This window comes from Ambystoma mexicanum, chromosome 1q, assembly GCF_040938575.1.
Source record: "Ambystoma mexicanum isolate Mex_15411 chromosome 1q, UKY_AmexF1_1, whole genome shotgun sequence".
Lineage (NCBI taxonomy): Eukaryota > Metazoa > Chordata > Amphibia > Caudata > Ambystomatidae > Ambystoma > Ambystoma mexicanum.
In genome coordinates, this window is record NC_090922.1 from 851109888 (window position 1) to 851123732 (window position 13845).

The following is a 13845-nucleotide window of genomic DNA, read 5'->3' on the forward strand; positions in this document are numbered from 1 at the left end:
ACCCTTTGGGGCAGCCCTCTGCCCGGCAGCCCCCTGCGGCTAAGGGCCCCAAGGCCAAGGGCGACTCCTTCAGTTGCGGCTCCCTGTGTGTCCGCAGGGGACGCAAGGCGCCTGTACTTTGCCATTTCCACCTTGCGCGGCCCACCCCACCTACACCTGGTCACTTCCTTCGCATGGTATCTTCACCTCACTGTGTTCTACAGTTGAGGTAAACTTGGGTTTTTTCTCCCCTCGCAGGATTCTCTAACTTAGGTGGCCTCTGTACCTAATACTCATTTACTGTTCTGAAATGTGGTAAACTTGGGTTTTTTCTCCCCTCGCAGGATTCTCTAACTTAGGTGGCCTCTGTACCTAATACTCATTAACTGTTCTGAAATGTGGTAAACTTGTGCTTGCCGCTCACGTCCTGCCTGCGTGCTTCTCGTATCGTCTGTCTTCCCGCCCCCACAATCCCTCCTGCTCCATGGTGCTCTCTATCTCGCCTATCTTCTTTAACTGCTTCTCTATTGACTATCCTGCTCTCCTCACTAAATCTGGTAGGAAAAAGTTTAAAAAGGACATCCTTGTCTCCAACCCAGGCCTCCCTATCGCTGACACCTACACAAGTGCCTGCTCTAAGGAAACTCTCACTGACATCCTCTTTTTCGTGCCTTCACCTGACCTATGGACTCTTCATATGGTCTCTGTGCTCTCTCCTTTTTCCTCTTCTCCCATTAATGGTGGCACCCGTTGGGATGTCCTCTTGGCCCCCTTCCGCTCTTCTAAGGCCATCATTAATGTCTACGCTAATGGGACCGTCTTGGTCCAAGGCCCACAGGCCAACCTTCACCTCTTTGATAGACGCTTCCCTCGCATCATCAACTTCCTTTCCTCCCCTGCTGTCCCCCCCCTGTCTTCGGCTACCTTGCCTCTACCCTCCCTCCCTGTCCCCTCTCGCACTCCCTCTTCACCTCTTTCTTCTACACCTCCGCAGGGCGTACCTCTGATCTGTACCCCTCCCCGGAAGTCCTTCAAGGATGGCAACCTTCTCCACTTTGCCACTCTTAACTCTCACTCTGCCATCAAGCATTCCTCCGATATCTGTCGCCTTCTTGAGGAACTGGACCTTGACGTCCTCGGTCTCACTGAGACATGGTTCACAGCCAGCTCTGTCACGAGATTTGACACACTCCTACCTGAAGGTTACAAGATCCTCTCTGTGCCCAGGCCCAACCGTGCAGGGGGGGGGTGTTGCCCTTATCTTCCCTGAGAGGATTCCTACCACTGTCACTCCTACGCAGACCTACTCCTCTTTTGAATGTCTTGTCTGCCGACTCTCTCTCTCTCTCCTAGCCATTCCCTTACCGTGGCTACTATCTATCAGCCACCTGGTCAAATTTCCTCCTTCCTCTCTGAGTGGGCTGACCTCTCCTCCTCACTCCTGTCCTCTACCACTCAACTCCTCTTTCTTGGTGACCTCTGCGACTCTCTCTCACTCTCTATTCTCCCGTCTGAGCCTACTCATTCTGCAGGGCACACTCTTGATGCTCTAATCTCTTCTGACCTTCCCCTCTCTGTCCCTCTCTCCACTCCTCTCTCCTGGAGTGATCACTTTCTCCTATCCTCCCACCTCACCCTCCCTACCCCACAGGCAAAGCCACCCTCATCATTGCCACCCACCTTCTCGGTCATCCGACCCATGAAGCGCGTGTCAGTTGCGGCTTTCGCTGCCACCTTCTCGCCCCCCCCTCCCACTTCGGCTGACTCCCACCCTGACACAGCCCTCTCCTTGCTCCACTCTGCTATATCTGATACTCTTGATATCCTTGCCCCCGTCATGAAAATCCGCCTGAAGCCTAAAGCCAAATGTAACTCCTGGTATGATTCGGATCTCGTCACCCTAAAACGCGAGTGCAGGGTGGCAGAGAGGAAATGGCGTGCTTCATGTTCATCCTCTGACAAACTGGCCTGCCGCCTGCTCCAAAGGCAATACCGTCTCTCTGTTCTCACCAAGAAGAGAGCCCTTATCCAAGCCCGCATCTCTGCGGCATCTAACAACTCGGCTGAACTCTTTAAAATCTGCAAGGAGCTTGCCAACCCTGCTGCAGTCTCTACCTCTCCTGTCCCCTCCCAGGCCCTCTGCACTGCACTGGCCTCCCACTACATCTCTAAAACTAAGGACATCCTGTCCTCACTCTCCTCCTATCACCTCCCCCCTCTCTTCCCTGCTCTTCCTCTGGCCCTTCTGCAGCCACCCCTCCTCCCTCCTTCTCTGCCTTTCCCCTTTTTTCTGCTGACGAGGTTTCCAGACAAGTCCGATCTATGAAAGTCTCGTCTAAACAGATTCACCCCTGTTCCTCCAAAACTTTCAAGGACCACATCGACTCCCTGGCTCCTGCCCTGGCTGACTTTTGCAACCACTCCTTCGCCTCTGGAGTTTCCCATCCCCCCTCAAGCACTCCCTTGTGCACCCTCTCCTTAAGAAACCCTCTGCCGACCCCTCCTGTCCGGCTAACTATCGCCCAATCTCCATCACTCCCTTCCTGGGCAAGCTCCTGGAGAAACTGGCCATCTCCCAGCTTAACCTCCATGCTGAAGCTGTTGATAGTCTCCATGACCATCAATCTGGCTTCAGAGCGGCCAGAAGCACGGAAACTGCTCTCCTGAACATCCGTGAGGACCTGCTCTTGAACCTCGACTCCACCACTCTGTGTGTTCTCATTCTGCTCGATCTCTCTTCTGCCTTTGACACTGTCAACCATGCCATCCTGCTCAACCGTCTCCGTGATAACCTGGGTATCACTGGTCAGGCTCTGGCGTGGCTGACCTCTTTCCTTTCCAATCGACCCTCCCAGGTCCAACTTGGGTCCTTCCTCTCTGACATCTTTTTCTCCACCTGTGGCGTTCCCCAGGGATCTAATCTCTCTCCCTGGCTGTTCAACCAGTATCTGGCACTCCTTGCCCACCGCATCGCCGCCCTCTGCCCCAACTTTCAGTGCTTTGCGGACGATACCCAGCTCATTTTCAGGCTACCCTCGGCCTCCTCCTCTCCCTCCCTCATCTCTGACTGTCTGTCTGCTATCCAGGAATGGTGTGCTGCCAATGACCTCTGCCTTAATGCTAGTAAGACTGAGATCCTACTCATCGGCACACCCACTCCCTCCTTCCCTGCAGCTCTCTGGCCGGCCTCTCTTGGCCCTCTTCCTGCTCCTACCTGCAAGGCAAAAAACCTCGGGTCATCTTCGACTCCACACTCTCCTTCTCTCCTCATATTTCTGACGTCTCTAAGAAGTCACATTACCAGCTGCACCTCCTCAGAGGTATTCTTCCCTTCCTCTCCTTCCCCCAGAAGCTCACTGTCTCCCGAGCCCTGGTTCTCTCAAAGCTGGACTACTGTAACAGCCTCTATCTTAATCTGCCTGCCTCCACTCTCCGCCCTCTGCAACTCATCCAGAACAGAACTGCGAGACTTGTCCTTGGCCTCAAGCCCAGGGACCGTTTCTCTCCAGGACTGAAATCTCTACACTGGCTCCCAGTGGCTGTGAGGATTAAGTTCAAAACCCTCTGCATTGTCCACAAGGCCTTCTGGGGCCTGGGGCCTAAATACCTTCAACTCTCTCTTCCTAAATATCTTCCTTCCCGAGCCCTACGCTCATCCGTCTCCAACTCCCTCAGGGTCAGCCGCTTCTCGAAGCAAAACGAGCTGGGGGTAGATCTCTCTCCGCGGCAGGGGCCTCCCTCTGGAACAGCCTTCCTGCCTCCCTGAAACTTGAGGAGAACCATCTCCGGTTCCTGAAGCACCTCAAAACCTTCCTCTTCACTTCTGCTTTCTCTCTCCCTCTCCCCTGCTAAATTCTTCACCAAAACTGCACTGATTCTGCAACTGGGCCACTCTCACCGACCTCGGTCCTGGGCCCAGTCACTCTTCACTTGCACTGCCTCCCTGGCGACCCCTGCACTGCAGGACTGTCTCTGTATCACTACACCCCCCCCTCCCAGCACTTGTCTGCACTTACCTTGCACTTGCCACCAGCTGGCCCTATTTATTTATTATTTTATTTCTATTCTACTTATTTGTACTGCACTCCCTTCCCTCCCCCTTCCCCTTGCACTTTTTCCCTTCCCCCTACCCCTGCACTTGCGCTGTCTGAATGACACCTGGCCTAGTAGGATCGTTGTGTCTTCCCCTTGTTCCCCCCTCCCTGCCTTGTCGCGCCTTGAAACACTTGTGTATAGGGGCGTTACAAATGCCATATCATATCATATCATATCACATGGCTTTCAGGGGCTTGAGCCCTTAGTATCTGCAACAATCTCTTCCCTAATGCTCTACTTCTAGAGCCCTCCGATTGGCCTCCTCCAACTCTATGCGGGTGAGCCGCTACTCCAAACAGAGATAAGGGGGTAAATCCTTATCCTCTGCAGGTGCCTCCCTCTGGAACAGCCTACCTATCTCTCTCCATCTTGAGCCGCACCCGCTCTGCACTCAACCCAGGCCCCTGCTGGACTGGGAGCACTTGCCCCCCTTCCCTCCTCCCTCACACTTAGTGTTATGCGCACTTACATTCTTGACCTTGAATGTTCTAAGCCTTGCAAGCCTGTCTGTCCTGTCCTCCCTATGTCTCCCCTCCCTAGCTTGGGTGTGCTGGAATACTCATTCATAGGCACATTGGATGAGCAACTACCAAGCTACATGTAATGTCGCCAGTCCAGGACTGTAGTTTATTGAAGTGTATGCTCCTTTCCCTCTCCCCTCTCACTCTTTTTAAGCACTTCACTAGTACATATGCCTTTAGCTTAGCATGCTAGCTATTGCTGTAAATCATTCGGTATCTTCAAAGCCTATGAATGGCGACTGTACTCCCTTCTTCCCTTTCCGCTTTGAAGCACTTCATTTGTGTATAAGCGCTTTACAAATAAACAATTACAATTACCACAGAGAGGCAGGTGAGTATGGGAAGGTGTCAGTCAGGTGTCAGTGAAGAGGTACAAAACATATTATAGGAAATATGAGGTCTATCTGCTGTGACCTCTGGTTCCTTATGTGTGCAAACAATGGGAATGTGTTGATTGGGTTAGTGACCTATGAAGCTGCTATGTCTGTTCAAACAATCTTCTGGTATATTGGAAATCTTGATGCATTTGCATGCAGATGTTTTTCGTGCATGTTCTGTCCTAGAGTTACCCTTCAGCACTGCGATATTAAAGTTTTCAAGGGTGTAATTTGGTTGTTAAAGGTGCTCTCTGATGAGTGTGTCATTACCCAATCTCCTAATGCTTTGCCTGTGAATATTTATCGCTTATGTAGTTTCTGGCCATATTCTCCAACATATTAGCCCTCATTATGACATTTCATACACATATTCAGATACACAAAATTGCTGGAGGCACATGTGAAAAGTCTCGTAATTTTGTAATCCTGCCGGTGTGGGGTATCTTGATTGTATAGAAACTGTAGATATGTTGTCCGGTTAGACATCTTTAGTTTTTGCATGTCATGGTTACACTGTCTATGCTATGTGGATTTAAAGTGCTTGTTATTATTTTTTTAGATTGGCTGGTTGTCTCAAAGCAGTTTCCCGGTTAAAAGGTACTACTCTTTTATTCGCGGTAGTGGTGAAGCGTGGCTATCTGGCCGCCGGGGTGCTTGGCACGGGCGATTCGACCACGAGACGATCCAGGAAGGCGAACTGGTTAACCCCACCAGCTCAAAGGAAGAAGACTCTCCAGTAAGAAGATCTTCTCTGTCGTTGGGAAGTGGTGAGTCGGTTCAGCAGGGCTCCACCGGTGGTGTCGTCGTTGCAGGTCGGCTCAGCTTCTAACCTCTTTGGATTCCTTAGGTCCTGTGGCGACTTCTGAAGTTCCAGTCCCCAAAGCCCTGCTTTTATGCAGAAAACCCCCATTCATCAGTCCTAGCTGTCACTCAAACATGCTAAGTGGTGAGACGGGCGGCTCACCACTGGGCCAATCACACGAGTGCGACTTGAGTTGTCGAGGCAACTCAGTCCATTGTGCTTATTCCCCCCTCCCACACATCCTGGAGACCCAGAGAGAGTGGCACCACTTTTGGAGGCTTCTGTGCAGAAGCATGCCAAAAGTGGAACAAAGGGCTCGACTTGGGTTGGAGTTGCAGAGGCGAACACAAACACCATTTGAAAACTGAGTTCTGGCAAGAAGACCCAACCGGGGAATAAATATTAAATAAATAACCCAGCAGTTATTGCACCAAAAAAAGTGGTGCGTTTAAAATGAATGGGAATAAACCATAGGAAATATTCTGGTGGAATATTTTGCGTGGTGGTAACCATTGCCACCAGCCAGAAACTCGACGAGGGGGGACTGCACAGTGCCCCCTCGAAAAACAGACCCAGGGGCAATCTAATTACCCCTACCAGTACTTCCACAATATGATGGTTTGTACTGGTTCTGTTCACAATTTAAGACTAGTAAAGTCAATGGTGACTTTACATGCCCTGGGAGACAGTAGTCAGTCCCAGGGTGTGAAGTCTATGTTTGGTTTTCCACCAGCACTGAGAATTACCAGTTCTCTTAGGCTTAGTTAGGGGTCCAGTTGGTCTATCCACCTCTTCTTCAGAAGCAGGGGGAGTCACAGACTCTAAGACTGGGGGAATAATGATGGAGCTTGGTTCGGGCTCCCATTTCCCTAACATTTTAGCCTGAAATTTGCCTGGGTCAGAGGTCAACTTACCAACACCAGGTCTTGTAGTGGGGTTCTCAGTAGAGGTTCCCACAGGCTTAGAGTGGTTCCTTAAGGTGGCCCCTCTAGCCAATTTGGTTTGGTTCTGGGTCTCCATACTGGGAGGCCTTGGGGTACTGGATACTACTCCTAGAGTTCTTAGATCATTCCCCAACAGGACTCCCCCAGGACCTCAGTTTGAACACTGACAGGAATCATCACTGTCATGTTGTTACACTGTATGAGGGCTGGTAGAATTGGAACCATTTGGACAGGGCCTACAGACATATTAGTGGGACCTTTGAGTGCCTTAGCAACATCCTCAGGACTGAAAAAGCTTTCATCCACTACTGTTCTGCTGGCCCCAGAGTCTCGCCTGGCAGGAGTATCCTGGCCATTGACAAGAACACTGTCCACTTAATAAACATTTGAGTTTTCTGTTATGGTGAAGGCTAAGGAGACACTGCTGATACCTGTAGGCTTACCCTTACATTTTGGATCTCCTTTGATATGGTCAGTTGCCTTACAGACATAGCATACTCCAAATGCTCTCTGAAAGGGTGGCTTGTTCTGACCTCCTTCTGGTTGTTGACCAGAAGGTACACTAGCCTGTTGTGGTTTACCTTGGGGCTTAGCCTGGTTATTTTGTTGTTTGGGGCCCTCTTTGGGTTGGGAGGTATTAGAAGTCTTTGGGTTCCCTTTTGGTGGCTGCTTTCCCTCATCCTTTTTCTGAGTGACCCCTGAGTCCTTGTGAGTAGCCCTGTTGGCAACCCACAAGTCAGCAGCCTTAGCTAGCTTCCTGGAATCTAATTCCTTTGAATCAGCCAAGTGCTGTCTGAGCTCAGGAGAGCAGGCATCATAAATTGACTCCAACATTACAAGATTCTTAATTCCCTCATAAGTGTTCCCCTTGTAACCCTTAATCCATCCCTCTAAGTTCTTCAAACGTTCACTCACCCAGGTAGCCCAAGAGGTACCATCATGCTTTTTGAGGATCCTAAACCTCTTAAGGTACTGGGAAGGGGTCTTCCCAAATCTAGCTATCAAAGCTAGCTTCACACATTCATAATCCTTCTTATCCACATCCCCCAACTCCATTACCACATCAGATGAAACAGGGGGAGCCTAGAGAACAACCAGGGAAGTAACTTATTCCCTGTGATGTCCTGGAGCCCATGATTATACTCAAACATAGCCAACCAATCCAACACATCCAACTTAGGCTCATACATACCCACAATCTCTTTAGGCATCCGGGGTCTTTTGGGACTGGTACTCCTAGAGGATCCCCAGAGAGAAGCATTTTCAACAGACAATTTCTTCATCTCTAGCTCATGCTTGAGCTCCATTTCTCTGAGCCTTAGTTCTTGATTCAGTTCTTGGTGTCTTTGCTCTGCTTGAGCATTAAGTCTTTTAAACTACAATTCAAGCTTCATTTTCTCTAGTTCAAGACATTGAGGACTAATTGCGGGACCTGGTAAAGGTCCAGTAGGTACAGCTGGTAGAGCATACAGAGGCCTAGGTGGGACAGTCACAGCAGCCTCACCCTCCCCTTCTGACTCTTCCTCAGGAATATCAATACTTTGATCAATATCAATATCATTACTGTTATCTACCTTCTCGGGAAAGTGGGTTCCTCTGAACCATCACCCAGACTTTGGTTTGCTAACAATCTTTCTATTGGCTCTATTTTATTGCCCTTAGTCAGGAGATTCCTATGCTTACAGAGAGCTCTCAAACAATCAGCCGTTTTTGTAGCAAGGGACTCTTGACTATAACTTTTCATAGTTGCCAGGTTAGAAAATAAACTGTTTAGTGCTAAGCTTTGTGGTTAGTTGCACTAAGGTATCTATAAGAACACTAAAATGTATACTCAATACAAATCCCACCGCTGCACACCACTGTTAGGCAGCAACCTGTGCAGTCTATGTTTGGGGGTCACTATGACACCCCTGTGTTACTGCACTGAGGGTGCTGTGTAACACTTACCAAAAACACATGATGCCCTAAGGAGTAAAAGACCCCGTAGCCCATAAAACACATTACAAAGTCAAAGGACATTCTCAAATCATGCCTAAGAGTGGGAGAAAAAAAGAGTCTCACTCTTAGCAGAAGAAAAAAATAAACCCCAAAAATCCAGCAAAGCTGCTGGGGGACTCACTAGGTTTGGGAAATTAGCCTATACAGAGAATTCTCCCTAACACTGATTGATCTTGTCAAGTGATTACAACTCTGCATTGTATAAGTCAGGCAGTGGCACTCGATGTTGGGCATCTTTTTCTTTGTATTCCAGGAGGTTGCTGCGCTGAAAAATCAACTTGTTATGGAAGTAAAATTGCCTATCGCCTTGCATGAGAATGTGGATGCCTAGAGTAGTGGGAGATGCTCATGTCACAGAGCAATATGCTGTATAATTCCATAACAGTATAACCAAAACAGTGATGATCAGGCTACCTTATGAGATAGTTTGATTTCTATACCTCACAAACGACAACTATTTCATTTAAATATTTCTTTCCAAATAATAGAAACGTAAACCACTTGATATTGCGCACCTTGACGGCTTTCATTAATTCCTGAAAAAAATGAAAAAACATTTTTTTTTGTATTGGGTCAAAGGGAATTAATGTTGTTATATACTCCCTGAGTGTCTTCCACATTTGCATGGAGACAGGTGATTGCGTAAATGCATAGGGAGTACATTTAGTTTTGTCGTCAGCTCACGTCACAACCAGGGGTGTAGGTTTGGCACTCCAGTAGCATACATCACGGGCATGGGTGTGTGCTATGATTTACTACCACCAGGGCATTTGACTTTAGCTAGATAGCGGTTGTAATAAAGTTATCTTAAAATGGCAGATGGGAACAGGTGCTGTTCCCAGATATTAATCCTTCAAAGTGTAAGTAATGCTCTGCGAAAAAAATGCACAATACATTGCTGCGTAATACGGTTGGATTCTGATGATGGTACAATCTCTTGTTGCTAGTTGCATAGCAGGTTTGAGATATTAAACCAATGCTGATGAGTACCAGAAGTGTCTTTTATAGTTACCACTATCCGTTTTGCAATCAGTTCCATCTCTGCAGGAAAACTTTTGCAATCACCACTTTTGTAAGTGTTTTGGACCCCCATGGTTTGTCATGTGGTTGAAAGTCATTTCAGAGCTGATTTTTTAGTGCAAAAATCTGGTACCCGGAAAAGTGGCACCTTAACACTCCTAAACAATTGCAGTTTAATTTCAAATGAAGACATTATTTCTTATCCTGTCCTTCTATTAAGACTATCATGGTAGCTCAACAGGGTTGGACATCAGTCCTGTGCATGTTTGAAACAACTGTCCACCGTTTGCCCCAAGACGCCACTACTTTGTAGGGAGCTGAAATTAGTCTCCTCAAACTGGACTTCTGCCCAGCAGAGGTGGTGAAATATTTAATATAAAATGTTGCACAGGGTGATAAATCATTTTCTTTCACTCACCATGTTTTTGTTTTTTCTGGTAGTGGGGAAACATTGGATTCAGACCATTGTTCATACAGGTTTACCATGGTTCCAGGCACATTTTCACAAATTACGAAAATGGATATCATTTTCTAAAATGTTGCTGTCAAGTCATTGCACTCGTTAAGTATGCAACTTCAACCTCGGATCATCTCAGGATACGGGTGGTACATGTGCATCATGAAATGGCCCATTGCTGTGTGTTATTTACTTTATGCACCGTGCCTCGATGGGAAGTGGGCCGAGATAGTTTACAATGCACCTGCAGAATTTGGATTGAGGTCTTTCCTTGCCATTCTAAGAAGCATCATTGCAGACCATTGCAGACCATGCATCCAGGTCTTCCTTTGCCATTCAGAAAGGCACCATTGCACACAGCAGAATCTTTAGCCTACCTGAGATGTCTCTTTCTGAGAGGCATCAATGAACTCCACAGAATATACCACATCACTTTATACTTTCCTTCTTAAGTGGCATTGCAGCATTATTCAAAATTGTGCCACAATCCCTCTTCATATGCAACGTATGGCTGTTTTGGGGTGTAATTATCCATGTAATAGACCATTATGAACAAGACTTTGTAGAATAGAGACCCGAGGCTAATACCAATCCACATGGGGGACCAAGTGTGATGTTGTATTGATGGAAAAATGCTGGTTTCAGAAGAGAAAGAGGCTAATGCAATGTGCAATTAATTGGAAAAGCTATGTGTACGATGTAATGCACAATACAACATGAGTACATTTTTTACAGAATTAGAATAGAAGTTAAAAAAAAGCGATCACTTACTGTCTAAAACACAGGATGGATATGTTATTGTCCCATTGTTACACTGTACAGAGAGCTGCGAAGATGGGCTTTCAATGTATCCTTGTTTGCACTTAAAATCAATGTCTGTCTTGTGCATAACAACTTCTTGGATTGATTCAGACTGATACAGTTCTAAATTGTTCTTATTCATTTCAGACTGGGAGAAGTGGCAAGGCTCTGGAGAGTGACAAAAAAACATTAACCTAGTTGTATATGTACACGTTCATAAACTATAAGGCATTAATCAAACATGCTTTTACAGAAAGACAAGATTATGACAGTTTATTGACAGCTGGGATATAGCACTGCACATTAATCATTTGCTTCATTATTAACCTTTAAATAAGTGGTATACGTCACTATTATATATTGATAATGATCTATGTGAAGACACCACTCGTGAAAACGTAATGAAGAGTTTGCTGGCACACCCAGGAAAGAAGTTCTACTACCCAAGGATCCTAAGAACTATATCGGATGTTGGGTATTCTGCCAGACCACCAGTGATGTTGTCACATGACCTGGAGTATGGATGAGCATATAAAGCATATAAAGAAGGCAAGTGACCTGAGGGGTGTGATGGTGTGTGTCCCTAAAAAGTCAAGATGGACAGATGAGATGCAGAAGATTGAGGAAGAGGAGGTGGTTGAGGACTCGACCAGAAGGAGGAATGTAGAGGAGCAGACAAAAACGTCAATGATAAGCTCTGCCTCCTCACCTCCATCCTGTTGGAATGGCAGTGAAAGAGTCATATGTATGACACCAAGCAGTGTCCCGATGCTGCATCGAGTGTACGAGAGAGGTTATGTACTCAGACAATCATATCAAATGTACCCTCTTACTGAGACAGTAGACAGATGTCGACATACCGCAATGAGTTTTGAAGAACACATGGACTCACTGAAACGATCTATGAATATTCAAAAGAATAAAAGATGTAACTGAAGAACCAAGAGAAACATGTAAGCAAGTCTGAAGAACTCATGAGTATCAAAGAAACAAGTGAGAAGAGGCGAAGTAAATGTATGTACCGGAAAAGCAAGGTAGACAAGACATAAAGAAGCTTGCTGTGATATAACCTATAATGTGACTAGAGCGGCCATGATGGAAAGATGGACATTGGACTCATACTGAATCTAACCAAGCTATCTCAGAAACAGACCAATGCTGCAGGGACGGGATACACAGGTCTGTGTGAAGGATGGAGAGGAGCCTCTTGGCTTGGGATCAAGGATGCTACTTCAAGGAATAATTGGCAGGCACAAGGGGAGTCAAAAGGAAAAGCCATGTACATAAGACATATTTCTCTTAAATTAAGTAAAGAAAAATACATCTGCAAGGGCCAAGTATTGGACAATTAAAAATGCAGAAAGTCTATGCAAGGTGGAGTGAGAAAGTCTCTAAAGCCAGAGGGAAGTAAAGAACCTAGTACAATTAAATCAAATAACGGTAAATAAGAGGTTGACATGGACAAATGTGTGGTCTCCTCACACGTGGCTCAGAGGGTGGAAACAAGGGCCATACATTAAGCTCCGGATGAGGATAATGGTGTACACACACTCCCTTAAAGATTCCAGAGCAAAGAGCAGGCAGCAAGGTCCTCTACGAAGGAGAAACTTTGGCTAAGGGCTTCACCGATGAGAGATGATGGACTAATTGGAGCAAGAGGGTAGGTGTCTGACGTTGGCCTCTGCACCTGGGTTTCGTTTCGCTTACGTGCTGCTAACAAGCTGAAAGTCCAAGGCTGGGAGAGAATGCCAGCCAATCATATGGGTCTATGTAGCAACCTGCTATACTATGCACAGGCCAATCCGCTACTCTATTCTGTTATAATCAATATCGCATGTATTTAGAGGTAGTTCAAGGCATGTCTACTAGATAAGGGGCAGCTAAAGAAGTTATTTAACACTTACATATAATATAGCTACATATGTTCCTTTAACCAACCCCTCCCTTCAATAGGTTTTATGTTTGCCTCATAGGATGGCGTTATAGTTTACACATATTGAGGTATAAAGCCTTTTGTGTAATTAAAATCGTGTGCGAGTGTGCTGACTAGGGCTGTACCGAATAGCATATTTAGTATTCGGCCGAATACCGAATAGTTTGTCAACTATTCTGACGAAGTCGAATATGAAGCCGAATAGTTGCTTTATTCAATAAATCATGTTCCAAACTTCAAAAAATACACTTATTAAAAAAACAAATAAAGCACCATTTTAATGCATTCTATACTTTTATTTCTCTTCATTGTAATTAATGTAGCATCATTATTTAAAAGTATAAAAGCCAGAAATGAAGCAGATTAAACCAAAATGAGGGGACCAAATGTACAGAAGATTGTTGCATATTCAGTAGCAGTTAAAGTAGGTTTCACAAATGCAAAAGGACTGTCTTCGTGAATCAGATGCATTGCATTCTCTATCCAGTTGCAAAGTCAACGTGGTCGAGTTTTGAAACTTCTTTCCAGCTCACATAGAAATGTATAAAAAGATTCATGTCGGCTCATGCAGGACACAAGTCAAGAGGAAATCTGAAATGCATGAACTCTATCTCACAACTATTCACTTACCCAAACAAATGCTGCTCACTTTTCCCTTATCCTAGCCAGTCTTTCTCGCCAATACACAAACATATGCGACTTATAATTTCCTGATAAAATAACAGATAATGTAAAACTCAGGACTCAAGTCCTTAAAAAAAGAAAAGGGGGACTATGACGTAGGTAATGGGAAGAGACATGACAGGAACTGAAAGTATCTATGCACATTTCTTTCAGTTTGTTTTTTCCAACTGAAAAAAGTGCATATTGCATATAAACATTCACCAAAAGAAAAGATGTTCCTCTTTCACAACTACA

The 13845-nt window shown here is 46.1% G+C and overlaps 1 protein-coding gene across 3 annotated transcripts in view; it reads right to left on the reverse strand.

Moving 5' to 3' along the window:
• The window catches only part of LOC138538019 (coagulation factor XIII B chain-like), a 792475-nt gene that overhangs the window by 86778 nt on the left and 691852 nt on the right, over nt 1-13845 (reverse strand). For all 3 annotated transcript variants that reach the window (XM_069641499.1, XM_069641498.1, XM_069641497.1), the window contains one exon: nt 10965-11162. In XM_069641499.1, the coding sequence (XP_069497600.1) occupies nt 10965-11162 (198 nt within the window). The remainder of the gene's footprint in view (nt 1-10964; nt 11163-13845) is intronic.